General features: G+C 41.2%; 1 protein-coding gene and 1 long non-coding RNA gene across 8 annotated transcripts in view; one reads left to right on the top strand and one right to left on the bottom strand.

The window, feature by feature from the left end:
- Nucleotides 1-5,387, bottom strand: part of LOC138739752 (uncharacterized) — a 28,450-nt gene extending 23,063 nt beyond the window's left edge. The window contains exon 1 of one of the 2 annotated variants that reach the window (XR_011342388.1): nt 4,653-5,387. This is a non-coding gene — a long non-coding RNA (uncharacterized lncRNA). The remainder of the gene's footprint in view (nt 1-4,652) is intronic. The other variant, XR_011342389.1, reaches the window with a different exon arrangement.
- Nucleotides 5,388-5,444: 57 nt separating this feature from the next.
- Nucleotides 5,445-21,441, top strand: part of jagn1a (jagunal homolog 1a) — a 109,621-nt gene continuing 93,624 nt past the window's right edge. For 3 of the 6 annotated variants that reach the window (XM_069888664.1, XM_069888662.1, XM_069888658.1), the window contains exons 1-2: nt 5,445-5,526; nt 9,517-9,628. In XM_069888664.1, the coding sequence (XP_069744765.1) occupies nt 9,540-9,628 (89 nt within the window). In that variant the 5' untranslated portion in view covers nt 5,445-5,526; nt 9,517-9,539. Of the gene's footprint in view, nt 5,527-6,225; nt 6,467-6,725; nt 6,883-9,516; nt 9,629-10,288; nt 12,178-21,441 lie in introns of those variants that run through there. The other 3 variants (XM_069888665.1, XM_069888660.1, XM_069888659.1) reach the window with 3 other exon arrangements.

Here is a 21,441-nt window from a genome sequence, read left to right as displayed (position 1 = left end):
TCACATTAGCCATGATATACACTATTTCTTTTCACACATATACAGTGACTTTTTCTCCCCCCCCCCCCTTTCCTCCCAAACCACCCCCCCACCCCCCCCTCTCATCCATTTTAGGTATACAATCTAGGTTGCATTAAGCCAGTCAGACAATGTTGTCATTCAACCAAATTACACCAGAAATTCTACTGAGTCCATTCTTTTCTTTCCTTCTCCTTCCATCAACTTAGGTAATGTTTGTCCCCGGTAGGTTTTCGCTATTGTATTTAATGTAAGGCTCCTATACTTGTTCGAATATTTCAATGTTATTTCTTAACCAATATGTTATTTTTTCTAATGGAATACATTTATTCATTTAAATTTGGTAGTTTCTTCCTTTTAATTTGGTTATGTATTCCATTAATATTTAAAGACATATAGTTCAGCGTAGCCCTTTTATATTTTGTTTATCTTCTCTTTCCGTTTTTCCATCATTACCTTTCCTCCTTTTCCATTTCTGTTTTCTTATTTTCAACTCTTTATAAGACAACATTCCTACAACATCTAACATTTTCCTTATTCTCCTATTTCTATCTTATTTATCCCCAATCTCCCCTTCACCTCCTGAGTTGTCCTTTATCCCTTGTCGGACAACCACATCTCCCCTCTCCATTTGGATTTGCGAATCCACTCGCAAGCGTCAACTGATTTTGCAGTGACCGCTATTTCCCCCCACCCCGCCTCCCCCAGAAAAGATTTCACTTTTCATATGTCACAAAGGTCCCTCTTTTAATTCCCTCCTTATTCTCTCTATTCCATTACCTTCCCTTATTAATTCTTGTCTATACTATCCATATTTTCCTCTAAGTACAGATACATTCATGTATGCTCATTGTCTCTATTCACTCTTATACCTCTTTACCTGCATACATATCAATCGTGATCATTTTTACTCTCATTACCCGTCTTCATCCCTCAGTCTATTTTTGTCTTTACCCACATACATATCAGTCGTGATCATTTTAACTCTCATTACCCGTCTTCCTCCCTCAGTCTATTTTTGTAATTGTTCTGCAAATTTTCGTGCTTCTTCTGGATCCGCGAATAGTCTGTTTTGTTGTCCTGGAATAAATATTTTCAACACCGCTGGATGCTTTAGTATAAATTTATACCCTTTCTTCCATAAAATCGCCTTTGCTGTATTGAACTCTTTTCTCTTCTTTAGGAGTTCAAAACTTATATCTGGATAAATGAAGATTTTTTGTCCTTTATACTCCAGTGGTTTGTTGCCCTCTCTTACTTTTTCCATTGTCTTCTCCAGTACCTTTTCTCTTGTAGTATATCTTAGGAATTTTACTACAATAGATCTTGGTTTTTGTTGTGGTTGTGGTTTAGAGGCCAATACTCTATGTGCCCTTTCTATTTCCATTTCATGCTGTAGTTCTGGACATCCTAGGGTCTTAGGTATCCACTCTTTTATAAACTCCCTCATATTCTTGCCTTCTTCATCTTCCTTAAGGCCCACTATCTTTATGTTATTTCTTCTGTTATGGTTTTCCATTGTATCTATTTTTTGAGCTAGTAGTTCTTGTGTCTCTTTAGTTTTTTTATTAGATTCCTCCAATTTCTTTTTTAAGTCTTCTACCTCCATTTCTGCTGCTACTGCCCGCTCTTCCATCTTGTCCATTTTCTTTCCCATTTCTGTTAAGGTCATCTCCATTTTATTTATTTTCTCTTCTGTGTTGTTTATTCTTTTTCTTAAATCCTTAAATTCCTGTGTTTGCCATTCTCTAAATGATTCCATGTATCCTCTAATAAGAGCAAGTATATCCTTTACCTTGCCTCTCTTTTCTTCTTCTATTTCACCATACTCTTCCTCTTCTTCTTCCTCTGGGTTGGCCATCTGTTGTTTCTTTGCTGCCCTTTCCTCCTCTTCTATCTTGTTTCTATTGTCTTCTGTGGTCTCTTCTTGCTGCAGGTGTTCTGCAGCTGTCGTTGCCGGCTGTGGAGATCGACTCCCCAGCTGGTCCCCCCTCCCGTCGGTGTGTTTTTTTTCATTCGCATCGCGCATGCGCGAAACTTCGCGCATGCGCGGTTGCGCACTTTTGTTCGGCTCTGCGAGCCATTTTTGTAGTCCATTATTTACCGACCTGAGGGAGCGGGTTTCTCTCTCCGCAGCGGGCCTCTTCGGACAGGTAAGGCCTTCACCTTTTTCCTCCTTTGTCTTCTCTTCCTCTCTTCTTACCGTTGCTTTCGACTTTTCTTTTTTTGTCGCCATCTTCTTTCCACCTTTATACTCACTTTTCTGTAACTTTTATTTCTGTGCCTTTGTGTTTTCTCTTGTTTTTCCCGACTTTTCTGGAGAGGGCTGGAGTTCACCGTCCGGCCACTACTCCATCACGTGACTCCTCCAATCGCTCCAATGAATGTTGAGGATGGAGCGGAGTCAATGCTGGTGGAAGCTTTCTAGGAGCCGTAGGTGATGCCGGTAGAGGACCCATGATTCGGAGCCGAACAGGAGTGTGGGTATGACAACAGCTCTGTATACGCTAATCTTTGTGAGGCTTTTCAGTTGGTTGTTTTTCTAGACTCTTTTGTGTAGTCTTCCAAAGGCGCTATTTGCCTTGGCGAGTCTGTTGTCTATCTCGTTGTCGATCCTTGCATCCGATGAAATGGTGCAGCCGAGATAGGTAAACTGGTTGACCATTTTGAGTTTTGTGTGCCCGATGGAGATGTGGGGGGGCTGGTAGTCATGGTGGGGCGCTGGCTGATGGAGGACCTCAGTTTTCTTCAGGCTGACTTCCAGGCCAAACATTTTGGCAGTTTCCGCAAAACAGGACGTCAAGCGCTGAAGAGCTGGCTCTGAATGGGCAACTAAAGCGGCATCATCTGCAAAGAGTAGTTCACGGACAAGTTGCTCTTGTGTCTTGGTGTGAGCTTTCAGGCGCCTCAGATTGAAAAGTCTGCCATCCGTGCGGAACCGGATGTAAACAGCGTCTTCATTGTTGAGCTCTTTCATGGCTTGTTTCAGCCTCATGCTGAAGAAGATTGAAAATGATCTATGTGCCAGGAAAATACATGTTTGCAGCTGATGCACTGTCTCGAGCAGTTGACAAGAAAGAAAAGAACAACCAAGAGGTTAATACAGAGATACAGGCCAATGTTGACATGATTATCACCTCATTTCCAGTATCCTGGGATAGAACAAAGTAGATCAAGAAAGCAACAAAGACAGATGAAACAATGAAAAAGCTCAAAGATAAAACACAGAAAGGATGGCCAGCAGCTCAGGATGACAGTCCAAAGGGTATTTGGGATTATTGGGCATGCGAAGATGAACTGTCAGTTGTGAAAGATATGGTCTTCAAAGGGAACAGGTTTGTGATTCCAGTGTTGTTACACAAGGAAATACTCCAGAAGATACGCGAAGGACATCTTGGTGAGGAAAAATGCAAACAAGAACTTGAGAGGTGATGTACCAGCCAAGAATTAACCAAGACATAAGTCAGACCACTGCTTCATGTGAAATATGCCTCACCTATAAATAAAGCAGCAAGCAGAATTGCTTACACCACACAGGCCACTTCAAAGTTGGAGTAGGTTTGTTTGATTGTAATGGGAAGAGTCATATAGTAGTAACAGGCCATTTTCCAATTTCCCAGATATAGCAACACTGCAGTCAACATTCACCAAAGGAGTTATCACTTTCATGAAAAATGTTTTTGCAAGGCATAGATTCCTTGTGAAGTAGTATAAGTCAATGGCCCACAATTTTCGAGCTGTGAATTTGAGTCCTTTGTTAATATTTGGGGATTTTGACATATAACTTCAAGCCCATATCATCCAAAGTCTAATGGCCTTGCAGAGAGTTCTGTCAAGGTGGCAAAGAGTCACATGAAGAAAGTGCACGATGGACAAGAGGATTTCCACAGAAGTGTGCCACTACAGAATGGCCTTTCTCCTGCCCAAATACTGATGGTTACATTGATGGGTATGGATATGGACCAACCTTCCAATGCATGAAAATCTATTGACACCTAAAGAAGTACATAAGGTCAAATAGGCTAAAGAAGAAAAAGAGAAAGTAAAACAGAAACAAGTTGACCAGTCCTGAAGTCTGGAGTCCAAGTGTGAATCTGAGATCACAATTTTGGCACATGGTCCAAGCAAGGATATGTGCAGGGGAAATGATCCATGTTCCTACCAGATCCAGACAGAGGGAAGGACACCTCTTAGAAGGAACGGCATGGACCTACGACCACAAGCTCCAACCCATGGTTGTGACCCTTCACCTGTCAGTACACAAAAGGAGCCAGTGCATGTAGAAAAGGAACATGTTCAGAGTTCACAGAAAGACCCAAATACTAACACAACAAATGCAAGCAATACACCAATGGAAACACATACCAGAGCAAATAGGACTGTTAAACCACCTCAGAATTTGATTGAAAGCTGCTGACTGAGTGGAAAGAGACTGGCCACGGAATGTAGATACCCTTGTAAAAATAGTATTGTGTTTGTGGTTCGTTTATTTCTTTTAAAAAGGGGAAAGATATGTTATTATACGTGTATAATAAAGAACTGCATTTACCAGTGGGCAATGTGCATGGTGTGCATGGGAACAAAAGTAGACCACGACAGGAGTGCGTTGTTGCTTCAAGTACTATTATTCTTACCCCTCTACAATTTCCTGACAAATACACTCTAATCGAGTTTTCGAGAAGTCCGGATTCTCGTGCGGTCCGGATTGTAGTGGAGTTTTTGAGAAGTCCGGATTCTCGTGCGGTCCGGATTGTAGTGGAGTTTTCGAGAAGTCCGGATTCTCGTGCGGTCCGGATTGTACTGGAGTTTTCGAGAAGTCCGGATTCTTGTGCGGTCCGGATTGTAGTGGAGTTTTCGAGGAGTCCGGATTCTCGTGCGGTCCGGATTGTAGTGGAGTTTTCAAGGAGTCCGGATTCTCGTGCGTTCCGGAGTTTAGTGGAGTTTTCGAGAAGTCCGGATTCTCGTGCGGTCAGGATTTTAATGGTGTTTTCGAGAAGTCTGGATTCTCGTGTGGTCCGGATTTTAATGGAGTTTTCGAGGTCCAGATTCTCGTGCGGTCCAGATTTTAGTGGAGTTTTCGAGAAGTCCGGACTTTTAGATTTTTACTGTATAATGGTTATAAAGTTGATGATTGTTAAAAACGTTTTAAAACCCAGCAATAATTAATTCCTGAGGAAAAAAACCTCAAAAGCTGGAAAGGCATTTGTCACTCAATAAGACTCATCCTGGTAATAAAATTTAGATCATCTAGAAATAGGAACTTTTTTGATTTATGGAGACCTAACACAACTTCACCTCATAGAAAATATATTTCCATCAGGCCTGCACCAGGGACAAGCTGATCAAGGCTCTTCCCAATGGGCCGGAAGGAAGCGGATGACGAAAGGAGCGCACGCGCGGCGGCGCGCAGTGGATGACGCCGAAGCGGCGCACTGTGGATGACGTCGCGACGGCGCACTGTGGATGACGTGGCGCCGCCTGGAGTTCGCAGAGCCGCGGCCGCTGGCGGTGAGTGGACCCTTTCTCTGGTGCGCCACCTGCCCCCTAGGGATCTCCGCTCCCTGCGCGGCTTCGACCGATTGCGACGAGGCCGAACAGTTACGTTCCCTAGGGGCGGTAATACGGGCTCGCGATAACCTGACTGAGAATAGGGGGGAGGCCCCGTGCTGCCGAGCGTTCCCCCCCCCACACCGAGGGCCACAGTGTTGGAGCGGACAAGGCCTGGTAGGCTGCGCGGGGCCTGGAGCATCCGAGAACGCGACGGTGGCGAGGAGAGCAGGGATGGGGTTTCGAATGGGCCAACGGCTGGATCCGATTCCAGATTTATTGTAGCGGCGGCTTCGCCGCTCACTGAAGGATCGCACAAGCAGACGGGTTGAGTTCAGTGAGCAAAAACTGGTTTATTGCAGGCTGCCTGGCTGGTCTTATACTCCCAGACCTGGTTGAGAACCGCGCTGGGGGGGTGGCGATGTCACCGGGCATCACGTGGGTCGCCAAGGTTGGGAGGAAACCCCCGACGGTGCCATTTGGGCCGGCTGCCCCGCTGCGTGCGTGACAAGCGGGGCGGTTCACCTGCCTAATGGCATTCTGCCCCACAGCCCCCCCCCCCCCCCCCCAGAACTGGCTCCAATGTCCTTGGGTTGGGCCACAAATACTGGTTCAGTGGGGTCAAGGTGCGCTGGTTTCAACCTGTCCGCAGTAAACTGTTCCCCCTTACCTCTGATGTCCAGTGTGAAACGCTGGACGCCTTTGTACGGCCCTTCGTATGGTCTTTGTAGAGGTGCTGTGGACAGGCCCCACCTGATAAAAATGTACTCTGTGCAGGATAGCTCGCTGGGGAGATAAGAGGCCTGTGTACCATGTCTGGGTGGCGATGGGGGTGTGAAGGAGTCCAACTGGGCCCAGCGGCGGGGAAGTAGACCATGCGATGACTGCTGGGGATTGTGAGGTACGATGACGAACTCGCCGGGTAGGGCTAGCGGTGCACCGAAGACCAGCTCGGCTGATGACGCCTGTAGGTCTTCTTTGAGTGTCAAGCGGATGCCCAGGTGCACCCAAGGCAGCTCGTCCACCCAGTGAGGCGGGCCGTCAGTGCCGGCTTAAGGTGGCAGTGCAACGCTTGACTAACCCATTGGCCTGTGGATGATAGGCCGTGGTGTGATGTAGCTTGATCCCCAGCCTGTTGGTGAGCTGTGCCCAGAGCGCAGAGGTGAACTGGGTGCCCCGATCACTGGTGAGGTGGTTCAGGATACTGAACCAGGCAACCCAACCATTCAAAAGCGCTCGGGAGCAGGAGTCCGTGGAAGCTTCTGGCATTGGGATTGGCTCGGGCCAACGAGTGGTGCGGTCTACCACTGTGAAAAGGTAACGATTACCTCGGGAAACGGGTAAGGGTTCAACGATGTCCACATCTATGTGACTGAACCGTTCCTAGAAGTGTTCAAATCTTGTATGGGTGCTCTGGTGTGCCTGTGTACCCCAGAAAGCTGGCAGTAGGTGCAGGTTCTGGCCCAGTCCGCAATCTGCTTCCAAAGCCCGTGCCAGACGAAATGTTCGTTAAATGTGTTCAAGATTGTTTTCTGAATCAATTAGTAGAAGAAGCGACTCGGGACAGTGTAATACTGGATCTCCTGTTAGGGAACGAGCTAGGTCAGGTATCAGACATTAATGTTGGAGATCCAATTGGGTCTAGTGATCATAATCCCAGATTAGTGAGGGATAAAATTGGACCCCTTGTAGATAGCGAAGGTAGGCTGAGTGAGAAGTCAGAGGAAATGGGGGAAATTTTGAATGATTTCTTTGCCTCGGTATTCACGAGGGAAAAAAATATTGAACCAGTTGAAGTCAAGAAAAATAGTGGGGAGGTCATGAAGCATATAAGGATAACCAAGGAGGTAGTGATGGCTGTGTTGAAAAAGATAAAGGTGGATAAATCTCCGGGATCGGACAAAATATTCCCAAGGACACTCAGGGAGGCTTGTGGACAGATAGTGGGGCCATTAACAGAGATATTTAGGATGTCACTGGTCACAGGGGTAGTGTCAAAGGTTTGGAGGATGGTGCATGTGGTTCCGCTGTTTAAGAAAGGGTCCAAATGTAAACCTGGGAATGATAGGCCCGTGAGTCTGACGTCTGTGGTGGGTAAGTTGATGGAAAGTGTTCTGAGGGATGGTATTTACAAATATTTGGAGGTACAGGGATTGATAGGGAGTAATCAGCATGGTTTTGTCAGGGGTAGATCATGCTTGACAAACCTGATTGAGTTTTTCGAGGGGGTTACAAAAAAGATTGATGAAGGGAAAGCTGTGGATGTTGTCTATTTAGACTTTAGTAAAGCTTTTGACAAAGTTCCCCACAGGAGGTTAGGAAAAAAGGTGGAGGCATTAGGTATAAATAAGGAGGTAGTGAAATGGATTCAGCAATGGTTGGATGGGAGGTGTCAGAGAGTAGTGGTAGAAAATTGTTTGTCCAATTGAAGGCCGGTGACTAGTGGAGTTCCTCAGGGATCGAGAATTGGATAAGCAAGTTTGCGGATGATACAAAGATTGGTGGTGTTGTGGACAGTGAGGAAGATTACTGTAGATTAAAAGGTGATTTAGGAAGGCTGGAGGTGTGGACTGAGAAATGGCTGATGGAATTTAATACAGATAAGTGTGAGGTGTTACATTTTGGAAAGGCAAATCTAAATAGGTCATATGCTTTAAATGGCAGGCTATTGAGATGTGCAGAGCAACAAAGGGATTTAGGAGTGATGGTAAATAGTACCCTCAAGGCTGATACTCAGGTAGATGGTGTGGTGAAGAAGGCATTTGGAATGCTGGCCTTCATAAATCGGAGTATTAAATTCAAGACCAGGGAGGTTATGATGAAATTGTACAAGGCATTGGTGAGGCCAAATTTGGAGTACTGTGTACAGTTTTGGTCACCAAATTATAGGAAAGATATAAACAAAATAGAGAGAGTACAGAGAAGGTTCACAAGAATGTTGACAGGATTTCAAGGTTTGAGTTACAGGGAAAAGTTGTGCAGACTAGGGCTTTTTTCTCTGGAGCGTAGAAGGACTTGATAGAGATGTTTAAGATTTTAAAAGGGACAGACAGAGTAAATGTGGATAGGCTTTTTCGATTAAGAGTGGGGGAGATTCAAACTAGAGGGCATGGTTTAAGATTGAAGGGGGAAAATTATAAGGGGAACATGAGGGGAAATTTCTTTACACAGAGGGTGGTGGGGATGTGGAATGAGCTTCTGACAGACGTGGTCGAGGTGGGATCATTGGTTACATTTAAGGAAAGACTGGATCGTTACATGGATAGGAGGGGACTGGAGGGGTATGGACCGGGTGCTGGTCAGTGGGACTAGGAGGGTGGGGATTTGTTACGGCATGGACTAGTAGGGCCGAACTAGCCTGTTCTGAGCTGTAAGTGGTTATATGGGCAAGGACTGTAGTGGAGCTAAAGAATATTGGGCTGTGGGATTGTGAAGGGACCATAATACATCTGAGACTGTTGGGTTCCCAGGACAGGGGAAGTGGTCAGTAGCAGAGTTCCAGGAAAGAAAGGACTGGAAGAGGGTGGGCAGGATAAGGGTTGGACGAAGAGTGTGCCAATGTTTGACCTGGAGGAAGTATTAAGGGGAGGCGAGCCATGAGAAAGGAATTTAAGAAAGGTGAGTAGGTGGAATATTAGGTTGGAATGTGCAGGTGTGAGAGAAATTGAGAGGTCTTGGATAAAATAGCTAGAGAGAATTTGTGAGACATTGGAGTGGAATGATCAGAGAGAATTTGAAGGGTAGATGGAGTAGTATGAGGAGGTTCAGAAAGGTATGAGGCAGGTGATGTGAAGTGGGAGGATGATGAAAGAGAGATGCCTTTTGCCATTTAAAACAGTTTGTGGTTATGAACAGCCCTTGCATTATTTACTGCAATGGATGACATTCATACTAAATTGAATTGGGTCAGCAGGGTATTGTGCTGTTGTAATCTTTCTTTAATTTTCCTAGGGTGAGGAAGTTATTTGTTCACAATGGCATCTCGTGTTGGTCCCCGTGCCACAGGAACAGATGGCAGTGACTTCCGCCATAGAGAGAAAGTAGCTTCACACTATCAGATGAGGTAACTTTTTTTTATATTTTCTTCTTAAATAGATGTAACTTGAAATTAAAGTTTTGTGAATGGCAAGTAACCCTGAATGAACTTTGACGTTTCCTTGCACTATTTTTATTTATTCTTTGAAGTGGTTTATATACCGGTAAATGTTGCGCTGTGATGCTGCCAAAAAGCAATGAGTTTTGTGACATGTTCTTGACAATAAATTCTCATTGTGATTCTAACCATTTCCGATGTAATGAAAGCAATCATTAATCATTGAGGGGAATTGGATTTTCAGTGCATTTAAGATCGACGGAAAAAATGGCATTTCATTGACTTCTATTGAAGATACTGAGATACAACCTGGAACCTGGATACCTACAATGTAGATATTGGTTTAACTTAAAATGCTTACTTTGGTTATCTTTGCTGTTCTAATTTGTTTCTACACCAATAATCATGTGGTTACTGAGAGGTTCCATTTAAAAAATGGGGAGGAGGGTGCCATAACTTTATTTAACATTCCATGGACCTATATTATACGATCAGGCCTCTTTATACTTTAAATCTGGAAGAAGCTGTATTCTATTTTTTTTTGCAAATGACGTGAAGAATTTCTATTTGAATCTAAATGTGTACCTGAAGCAAAGAAGATTAATTTAGAATTGTTTTTATTCTTTACAGTGTAACTCTGAAGCACGAGATCAAAAAGCTGATCATTGCTCATTTGGTAATCTGGACAGTGCTCACTCTACAGGTTATTGTCAGTCACATGAAGTTAGTGTCACATGACCTGATAGCCATGCCATACCAATGGGAATACCCATATCTGCTGAGCATCATACCATCTATCTTTGGTTTTGTATCTTTCCCACGCAACAATATAAGTTACCTTGTGCTTTCTATGATTAGTACAGGCCTCTTCTCCATTGCCCCTCTCATTTATGGCAGCATGGAGATGTTCCCCATGGCACAGCAGTTGTACCGGCATGGAAAGGCCTACCGCTTCATCTTTGGCTTTTCTGCTGTAGCTGTCATGTACTTGGTCTTAGTTATTGCAGTGCAAGTCCATGGCTGGCAAATCTATTACAGCAAAAAATTACTGGATTCTTGGTTTACCTCCACACAGGAAAAGAAGAAGAAATAGACTGCATAAGATGAGTACAATTTGGAAATTATTAGAAGGACAATGATTAAAATGATGGGACTGCATCAGTCCATTAAAGATAATATTAGGGTTGAGTACTGGAGGTTATGAATGGATGTTTTGATTTTAAAAAGAATTGTTTCCAAGAAAAGTAATGAGCCTTGCAATAATAACGAGTAATATTTTGTGCTAGTTATTCAGATCTGTGGTTTGATAATGTGGCTTTTGAAAATATCATTATCCTGTCACTAATTGGTTATGTCATGCAGTATATATACTTATTCAGGAATGTCTCCAAACTGATTTGTCCAAATCATTCTTGTTATAGTTGTATTTCCTCTTTAATAATGTGATTTTCAAGAGGAAAAACAAATGGTTTAATTATTAAGTTTGTACATTGTGGAGTGCTGCAAAATGTTGTTATCTTACATTGGTCTACTGCAATGAAACTGGATGTGTGGTAAGTGTATTAGAGGCTGAGTATCACACTACTAAATTTGGATTGAATGAAATGAGCAACATATCCAATGCTGTCAGGTCAATTAACTATTTAATTTTTTTAAAAAGTGTCTCAGCATGAAGGGAGTTACTTTTGTTTAAGTTTCTCTAAAGACAAATTTAAGAGAACAGTATATATAACCTTTTCTGACAATTCCTTTTTATGTACTTATATAAAGTTGCATCACAAAATTTGGTGCAATTTGGACATAGCTCCAGCTCACTGAACAATCTGTAAATGATTAGCTTTTGTTTATAATGTGTCACCTGAAGTATGTTTAAGCCAATACTCAAGTGTTGTCACACATGCAAATTATAATCATGGTCATGAAATACTGACCTTTATATCTCTCAAAATCAACTTTTTCAGCCTCTATAAGCCATTACGACTCTGATTCTTTATAATTAGCTCTGGTGTAGTGGAGGTTAGTTGGATAGGAGCAACCAATTTTCAGTGAAACCGAAGTGATCATGTATAACATTCTTCATCATATCTGATAGTTTACAAGAGGGACATGGTACCAAACCCATGAGCTTAAGTTGTTTGCACTTAAATTTTGTTCTACAATCAAGCACAACCTCTTGAGAGGAATTTCTTTCTGTTTACAACTCAATGTGACAAAATTTGTAATATCTGCAGATTGGGCAGATAACCCTAACCCTACTTGTAAGGTGGATTTAAGTGTAGTAGCTTCATATTTTGTTTATATGAAAAATTAAGCCAATGAATATGTAACTTTAAATTGAGCAGTTTGTCTTTGTGTGCAAAAATTAGTCAAGTAGATTTAATCTTGTTTAATTTTTACCATTGCAGATTTGATTTGCAACCATGAGTAAAGTGTTACACTAGAACTTGTTTTTGTACCAGTACAATGTAATGTATTTGGCTTCAATATTTAAACTGAAGCATATTAAAATTCGTAAAGTATGTCTGTCTTTTATGAATAAAATTGAATCATCACACTATTTTATCATGTTTACTGAGAGAGAAGAAACATTTAGTGGGTAACATTTAACACTGTGGTTAAACTAAAATGTAGGAGGTTTTGCCCCTTTTTTTTGCTTACTCATTCTTCCTTCACTTGATAACTGAATTATTTTACCTCCCTACAACCTGTGATATGTTTTAACTCGTGATTGCAATCAATGTTCCCTCTTAAGGATAGGATATATGAACATTTGGATAAGTGCTGTCTCAAGGATAGCCAGCATGGCTTTGTGAAGGGAAGGTTGTGCCTCATGAGTCTAATTCAGTTTTTTTTGAGGAGGTAACAAAAGAAATTGATGGGTAGGGTGGTAGATATGAACTACATGGATTTTAGAAAGGCATTGACAAGGACCCCCACAAGAGACTCATCCAGAAAGTCATGAGGCATGGGATCAGTGGAACCTTGACTGAGGATAAAAAAAATTGGCTTGTAGGAAGAAAGAGAATAGTAGGGGAAGGAAAGTATTCTGCCAGGAGGTCGGTGATTGGTGGAGTGTTGCAAGAATCTGTTCTGGAACCCCTGCTCTTTGTGATTTTTAAAAAAATATAAATGACCTGGATGAAGAGGCGGGTGGATGGGTCAGTAAATTTGCGGATGACACAGAGGTTGGAGGAGTTGTGGATGGAGCTGAAGGTTACAGGAGGATATAGAAAGGATGCAGAGTTGGGCAGAAAAGTGGCAGATGGGATTTCAAACCGGATAAGTGTGAGGTGATGCATTTGGGAAGGACAAACCAGAAGGCTTAGTGCAGGGTAAATGGTCAGTTACTTAAGAGTGTGGATGAACAGAGGACCTTGGGGTTCAAATCCATATATCCCTCAAAGTTGCCACATTGGTTGATAGGATAGTTAAGAAAGCCTATTGGATGCTAGGCTTAATTAATAGAGGGATTGAATTCAGGAGTACAGAGAGCATATTGCAACTCTACAAATCTCTGGTAGGTCCACACTTGGAATATTGTGTTCAGTTCTGATCACCTCATAGGAAGAATGTGGAAGCTATGCAAAGGGTGCAGAGAAGATTTACCAGGATGTTGCCTGGATTGGGAAACAAGTCTTATGAGGCAAGGTTAGCAGAGCTGGGACTTTTCTCTTTGGAGCATAGAAGGATGAGAGGGAGACTTAATAGAGGTCTACAAGATTCTGAGAAGTATAGATAAGGTGGACAGCCAGCACTTGTTTACTTGGGCAGAACCAACAAACACCAGAGGACATCAGTACAAAGTTAAGGAAGGGTAGGAGGGACATCAGGGGTAAGTTTTTTTTTTACACAGCTGTAGATGCCTGGAATGCTTTTCTGGGGATGGTGGAGGCTGAAACATTGGAGGCATTTAAAAGACACTTATACAGACAAAGAAAAATTGAGGGTTATGGGGTAGTGAGGGTTTGGTACTTTTTTTTAAAGAAGGAATACATGGGTTGTCACCACATTGAGGGCCGAAGGTCCTGTACTATAGTGTTCTATGTTCCAATTTTTAGTGGTCAGTGGATGCAAAAATCTTATTTTGTGCAAATCTTTCTTGTGATAGAAGTATGCACACTGAATGCTTGTGCAAATGGAAACTTGAAATTGTTTCAAGATCATTTTGGCACATCCTATCCATGGATATCCATGGATACCAGTTTGATAGATAAGAGATTATTTTCAATAAGTATAATTATTAATTATTGCATTTTATGTCACTAACCTTTTGTGTGCACATTAATTTCCTTTGTGCACTGTTTGCAAATGAATGTGGGCATGCCAAGCTTAGAGCAGTGGTTCTCAATCCATGTCGTTCACATCTATCACCTTACCCTCATCAATTTTTTTTTTGTTACCTCAAAAAACTTGCACATAATGAGTCAATTAGGGACAATTAAAACAGTGCTTTTCAACCATTTTCTTTCCACTCACATAACATTAAGTATTCCCTATGCCATAGGTGCTGTGTGATTAGTAAGGGATTGCTTAAGGTGGGGTGTGGAAAGAAAAAGGTTGTAAACCACTGTTTTAATTGTCCCTAATTGAGTCATTATGTGCACGGTTTCATAACTCCAAAGGAAATGGGCCAATGACCATTTTTCTCAAACAAAATATTTCAGTAACAATTGGGCCTAGACCAGTGATTCTCAACCTTCCCTTCCCACTCACATCCCACCTTTAGCAATCCCTTAACAATCACAGAGCACTGATGGCATAGGGATTATTTAAAGTGGTATGTGAGTGGAAAGAAAATGGTTGCGAAACACTGGCTTAGAGGGAACGGTGATTGCAATGCACATGGATAAAGCATAGTGATCTTACTGCATTGCTAGTTTAAAATCACATTTTTAAGCAATAATCAGATTCTTTAAACCTTACTCCTAATGACATTTTCTTGGCTGTGCAATCTCTACAAAATATTATTATTCTACACTATGGTTAATATTAATGAACGGAGCATAGGTAATAATTTTGAAGTTTCATTGGATATGGTTTTTATACTACAAATTTGGGTGTGAAAGACTGGAACAGGATCTAAATTGAGCAGACATTCCCAGTTGAATTTTAGGAAGGAAAATAAAGAATGCAAAATACCCACTACCAGGAAGCTGAAGGATACCAATGAACACAGGTGCATCTAATACCTAATCAGAACAGATGCTTTGAAGTTCAGATTACCAAGGCTGTTTATTCTATCAAGATAAATTGTGATCTTATAAAACAAGTTGATGGCTTGGTGTTTGATCTCAGAAGCTAAGCAGGCTTAGGCCTGTTCAATACTTGGAGGGGAGACTGCCCAGGAACACCAGGTGCTGACCAAATTGAAGAATTTCATGTATGTTACACTCTAAATGTAGTAACCTTTACCTTTAAATGTATGAAAATAGATTAAGATGAGAAAAAGGCATTGTGGTTAGTTTGCTGTAACAAAGCACCAGCATAAGATGTGATACTAATAATTGAGTGGAAAAAGCAAATTGTGCATGGGTCAGAGTCTGCAAAGATAATAGTTTGAGCAGGCGAAAGTCTGGCTGAATGTGAGGTTGTTCACTTTGAAGAAAAAATAGATTGAGTTAAGTAGAGCTTTAAATGATGGAAAACTGGTGTATCTAGGTAAAATAGCACCTATGGCGAGCACTGAAATTGCACCCACCCCCACCAAGCACAAATAAAGTTGCCAGTTGGGCGACTTCCACGCACATGCACAGTTGTGCTGGTTTGGAAGATTAGTCGCGTGTGTATTGGGCATAGTTTCTTTTTATGTCAGCCAAAACTGCTAAAAGGAATAAAATGTCCTTTTATGAGGAGCGTACACTTCCCTGAACAATGCTGCCATTCTTTTTATCTGTTTGCCACTATCGTGCAGGCAATTGCCATGGAGTTTTTTTTTAAACAGTTTGTATTCTATAATACTTATCCAATCCTTCAATTAGGAGCAAAATAGAGAAGGCTTTGTAATGTCATAGTCTTGCTCAGGAGATAGCCTTAAATTGGGGGATTATGTGAGCTGGTCCACTTGCAGGTCATTCATGAGGATTTCTTTATGTCCAAGTCTCTTCCTTACTGCTTGCGATCTGATCAACATGTTACATATAAGAAGCATCAATAGAAATTCACCAATTGTTTGGTATCTACCAAACAATTTTTATTAACTTAATTATATAACACTAACAGCCCAACTTTGCACTATATATATCTCTGTGTATGTGTGTGTGTGTGTTCAAAAGTAATTATGGAGTAGGTGTGAGGCATCACACCTCCCAAAACTTCAGAGAATTGTTTCTTTATACAAATGATTTACCTCTCTGACAGAGAAGTTTCAGAACTTGTGTTTATTGCCATGATGATTTCACAAATCCTGGCAAGGATTACATGAAGTAATCATTTTAAAATGGTTATGTTTCAAATGCAAGATTAATTTTGCTTTCTTTCAATCATAAGGTGTCCAGTTACACTGGACACAACAGATCTGTCCTCTCTCTGTTCAAGGGACAGTTGAAAGTGGCCATTTTCTTCAAAGCCACTGATTCGGTGTTCCTCCTTTTCACAAGAACACCAGCAACTGTCCTTCTCCAAGGATTGTTACTGCATTTCTGACCTCAGTTGAAATTGGTTCAATACTTAAAATGCAGCTTTTCAAATGTCTTTAATCACATGACTTGACATCATTATTGTCTTTGAAGTTTCTTCAAAACCACTTCGAATTTATGTTAAAAGCAAATGACTTTGTCTGTTTACTGATTCTTTTCAATTTCAATTCCAAAAACATGTATAAACAAGCAAATGGTGCCTTGCTTGACCAAATGTCTTTGTTTAGCAAACATCAGTGACTTTAGTTTTCAATGAACTATTCAATTCTAATTTTTATAATTGTCTTTTCAGCTTCCATTGAACAATGAATTTGCAGACAAATGGTCTCCGATATTTGCCATCGCAAAGGGTTCTTTGTGTGTGTAATTGTGCGTGTCTGTAAGAATGTCCCTGTTCATCTAGCAGACAAAGTCCTTTACTAAAAAAATATATATACCTAAAGATTTATATTAGCACAAATCCATCACAAACAATACAGAAAAAGGTGTTTAAAAGATTGTTCCCTGTATCATCTTCTATTTCCCCTGCTTGAATGTCCGCTGGTGTTATTTAACCCAGTTTGTTTAAAAAGTATTCACATGACTTGACATCATTAGTCCTGTACCAATTAAGAATATTGTTGATTTCCTGTGAGGAGTGGTTCTTTTCTTGGTTGTTAGAAGCACAATTCACAGCTGACTCCCCTTCCCTGCCCAGGTTATTGGACTCCAAACATTATATGAATAAACACGTTTCATTGGGTGAGGTACACTCTAAAATCTTTGCCACTACTCCCTGTGTATTTAATTTAGACAGGGAGAATGTACCAACTCCTTCTAGACAGCGTGGGATTCAAATCCCAGTCCTGATTGCTGGCACTAAACCACTTCGCCAACCATGATGCCCAACCGGTCCTTGTAAATTTCACATATTGATTTGTAATTGACTAGAACTCTCATTTTTAAATATCAGTAGGTTTGATCTTTTACTGATCTGTGAGGGATCAGCGAGGCCGAGGCCAGTCGGGCTCGGGAGTTAGATGGAGGGAGTGACAGATGGGGCTGGGAGTGAGGCGGGTGACTGACGGGTCTAGGACCAAGGCCGTCAGGCTCGGGAGTTAGATGGGGGTGGGTGACACACGGAGCTAGGAGTGAGGTGGTCGAGCTCGGGATTTAGATGGGGTGGGCAAAGGACGGAGCTAGGAACAAACTCAGGAATTGGATGTCAGGCGCATCGGGCTTGGGAGTTCGATATTGGGTGGTTGCGGTGAGGACATTGGTGCCCCCCTTCAAGTAGTGCCCAGGACAAGTGCCCTGGCTGCCACACCCTAGATACACCTATGGTGGAAAACTGCTGCATTCTGATGTGCAGAGACACCTATGATTGCTTATGCATGAATAACATGAGGTTAGTTTGCAGGGGAGCATGTAATTAAGAAGGCAAATAAGGTGGGGGCGTGGCCATACTAAGGACTGAGACAGATGTCGGTTTGAAGAGCTCTCTGAAGATTGATTAAAAGACTGATTTAAAGTAATCAAATAAAAAAAACTTAAGCATAAAGGATTGATGGGTAAGAAGAACAAGACCCAGAAAAATAAAATGGAAGAAGCTCAAAAGTCGCTGAGATTATCGACAGAAAGTTCACAAGGTGAAGAAGGTGCAGCCACGATGTTGGCACAAACCTAAGGAAATGGGGGATCAACACAGGATTTCCAAAAGATGACAAAATCTATGGAAGTTCTGAGAGAATGGTTCTCCAAGGTGCAAAATGTGCTAAGAGACCTGATGATGACTCGAGAACAATTAAAAATCCTGGAGGAAAATGCAAAGAGGTGGAAAGCAAATAAACAGCTGCTGCTGGACTAAATCAACCACACGGAAAATTTCACCAGAAGAATTAATGCCCAAATTGTCAGGCTGTGGGAAGGGCCCAAGGGAAAGTATCCGGTGAATTTCTTTGAAGAGTGGATCCCACAAGCGCTGGGAGTGGAAACATTCAAGAAAAAACTACTTTTTGAGAGAGCCCATTAGATCTTGGCCCCAGGAGAACAAATACCCAAAGACCAAGACTGGTCCTGGTGAGATTTTTGAGTTACTGGGATTGGGAGGCAACACTGTGGGAGCAGGCTGGAAATTGGAACTAGTGTAGCGTAGCTTAGTGTAGTTTTACAGAACAGACTAGATGGGCCTAGTGGCCTGTTTCTATTCCTTTGTCTTGTGATCTTGTGAATATATGTTAAAAGGGGGAGATAACTACTGTATAAGTAATCAAAAGGGTCTAATGATAGAACTTAATATGTACAAACATAAATATGAATAGAATGTTAAAATTGTGGCATTAAAAATTTTGACTATGAAAGATACCAAAAATGAAGCCGGTTTAAATGGAAAATAGATGGAATTAAATATTTAGGTAAAATGGTAGATAATGATCTACAAAATTTATACAAACTTAACTTTCTCCCCTTGCTTGGAAAAATAGAGGACTTACAAAGATGGAGAGATCTGCCTATTACTTTAATTGGAAGGGTTAATTGTGTGAAAATGAAAGTGATGCCAAAACTGCAATACCGCTTTCAATCCATTAAGATACTTGATGGTCATATAAAACAATTTATTTGGAATACAAAGTGCCTGGTATTGCTATGAAAAAAATTGATGTTGGAAAATAGGATGGGAGGATTAAGATTACCAGATTTTAAAAAAATATATTATTTAGTAGCTCAGGCAACATTCCTCTCATCATTTTTCGAAGAAGGAAATTCTCCCTCATGGATCCAAGTGGAACTACAGAGAGGACAGAGAAGTATTTCATTTATAAATGGAATATCAAATTAATAACCAAACCAAACAGATAGCCCCATACTAATACATGATTAAAATTTGGCATGAGATTAATGAGAGTATTGGATGAAAAGTGGGGATATTACCTAAAGCATCAATGTGCCAGAATGAACTATTTCCCATGAGTTTGGGCAATAGAATTTAAATATTTGGCATGAGAAAAGAATTAAACAAGAAGGGCTACTTATGTCCTTTGAACAATTAAAACAGAAATATATTCTGTCAAATGGAACCTTCTATTGCTTTCTTCAATTGAGGTCTTTCTTGTGAGAGAGATGGGGTCCCACAATGGTCCTGCCCTCTGTTTTGTTAAGGTAACCCTGGCTGTGGCTAAGAAGTGTATAGCAAGCAGTTGGAAGTCCAACTCTCCCCTAATTATTGCTCGATGGGCTGGGGAGAAAATCACTTACAACTTAAAATAAAGGTCAAACTTTCACATACTTGTATTATGTAGTGGTCCAATTGTAAACCTGACCCTTTAAGGTATGTAAAGAGGTGATAGCCCAGAAAAAATAATTATGAGAGCTCTGATGGTAGGCAAAATTATACTTGTATTGAGGGGTGGGGGCAGAGGGAAAAAGGGGGGGATTTTTTGTTTTCTTTTGTTTGTAAATAATATATATTTGAAATGTATAAAAGTGTAAAGACTGTATGAATATATTTACTGAAAAAAAAGTATTAAAAAAAAGGGGGAAATATGATTTGTTCTCCATTGCTGGAGCCATTAATTAAGAGCTGAGTGTTTCTGCTGTGACTATGCAGGATTCTGGTGAGGCTTCATCTAAAGTACTAAGAACAGTTTTAGTCTCCTTACTTGGAAAAGGATATACTAGTCTTGGAAGTTTCATGGCACTGTCTGTAAGGATTTTGTACATTCTCCCTGTGTCTGTGTGGATTTCCTCCAGGGGCTCTGGTTTAAAGTTCGTCAAGTTTATTGTCATCTGATTACACAAGTACAACCCAACAAAGTGGCATTCTCTGGTTCTCATTGCAAAACACGCAGCACACAACTAGACATAACACACATACAGACAAACAATATATTATACGGGACATTTATTCATATATACAAATAAATATTGTTTCATGAATGCGAGAGTCTCAGATGGTTAATGTTCCTTTGGTCGTTCAGCATTCACTGCCCATGGGAAGAAGCTGTTTCTCAGCCTGGTGGTGCTGGCTCAGATCCTCCTGGATCTCTTTCCTGACGGGAGCGGGTGGAAGATGCTGCATGCAGGGTAGAAAGGGTCATCAGTGATTTTCTTTTTTTTAAATTTTTTATTTTTCACATTATAGATCACATTATTCAAGATATACACCTTTCTCCTTTCAAATATATAGTGTCGTTTTCTCCCCCCTCCCTCCTCCCCTCCCCCCCCACCTCCCCCTCCCCCTCCATCCATTCAAAACTCTGAGTCCAAGATACATCAAACCCATCAAACAATGTTGTCACTCAACATTAACGAACAAAAACTTCTACTGAGTCAATTCTTTCCATTCTCTTTTCCTTTTGTCATTTTAGGTGATAGATGTCCCGGTAGGTTTTCTCTATTATATTCCATGTACGGCTCCCATATTTGTTCAAATAATGTTATATTATTTCTTAAACTATATGTCATTTTTTCTAATGGAATACATTTATTCATTTCTATATACCATTGCTGTATTTTCAAATTATCTTCTAATTTCCAGTTTGACATAATATATTTTTTTGCTACAGCTAGGGCTATCTTAACAAATCTTTTTTGTACACCCTCCAAATCGAGTCCAAATTCTTTATTTTTTATGTTACTTAGGAGGAAGATCTCTGGGTTTTTTGGTATATTGCTTTCTGTAATTTTATTTAATATCTGGTTTAGATCTTCCCAAAATTTTTTCACCTTTTCACAAGTCCAGATTGCATGAATTGTTCCTATTTCTTTTTTACAACGAGGGTCATCAGTGATTTTCTATGCCCTCTTCAGTCAACGATCCTGGTGGATCACGTCGATGAGAGACTCCAATGATCCTCTCTGCCACTCCTATGGTGCTGTGGATTAACCTCCAACCCATTTCACTGCAGAAACCATACCACACTGTGATGCTCTCAATAGAGCTCCTGTCGAAGGTTGATACAATGGTGGTTGGTAGCATAGCCCGCCTCAGTTTTCTTAGGAAATGCGGTTGGTATTGTACCTTCCTATTGTGTGTACATGATAGGTCATTGGTTAAGTGAACGACAAGGAACTTGGTGCTCTCCACTCTCTCTACTAGAAGAGAGTTGTTGATATGTAGTGGAGGGTGGTCCTCCCTTCCTTCAAAATAAAACGTAAGGGGGTTGTGGG

Source organism: Narcine bancroftii, chromosome 7 (assembly GCF_036971445.1).
Source record: "Narcine bancroftii isolate sNarBan1 chromosome 7, sNarBan1.hap1, whole genome shotgun sequence".
Classification (NCBI taxonomy): Eukaryota; Metazoa; Chordata; class Chondrichthyes; order Torpediniformes; family Narcinidae; genus Narcine; species Narcine bancroftii.
This window is presented reverse-complemented; position numbering and strand designations above follow the sequence as displayed.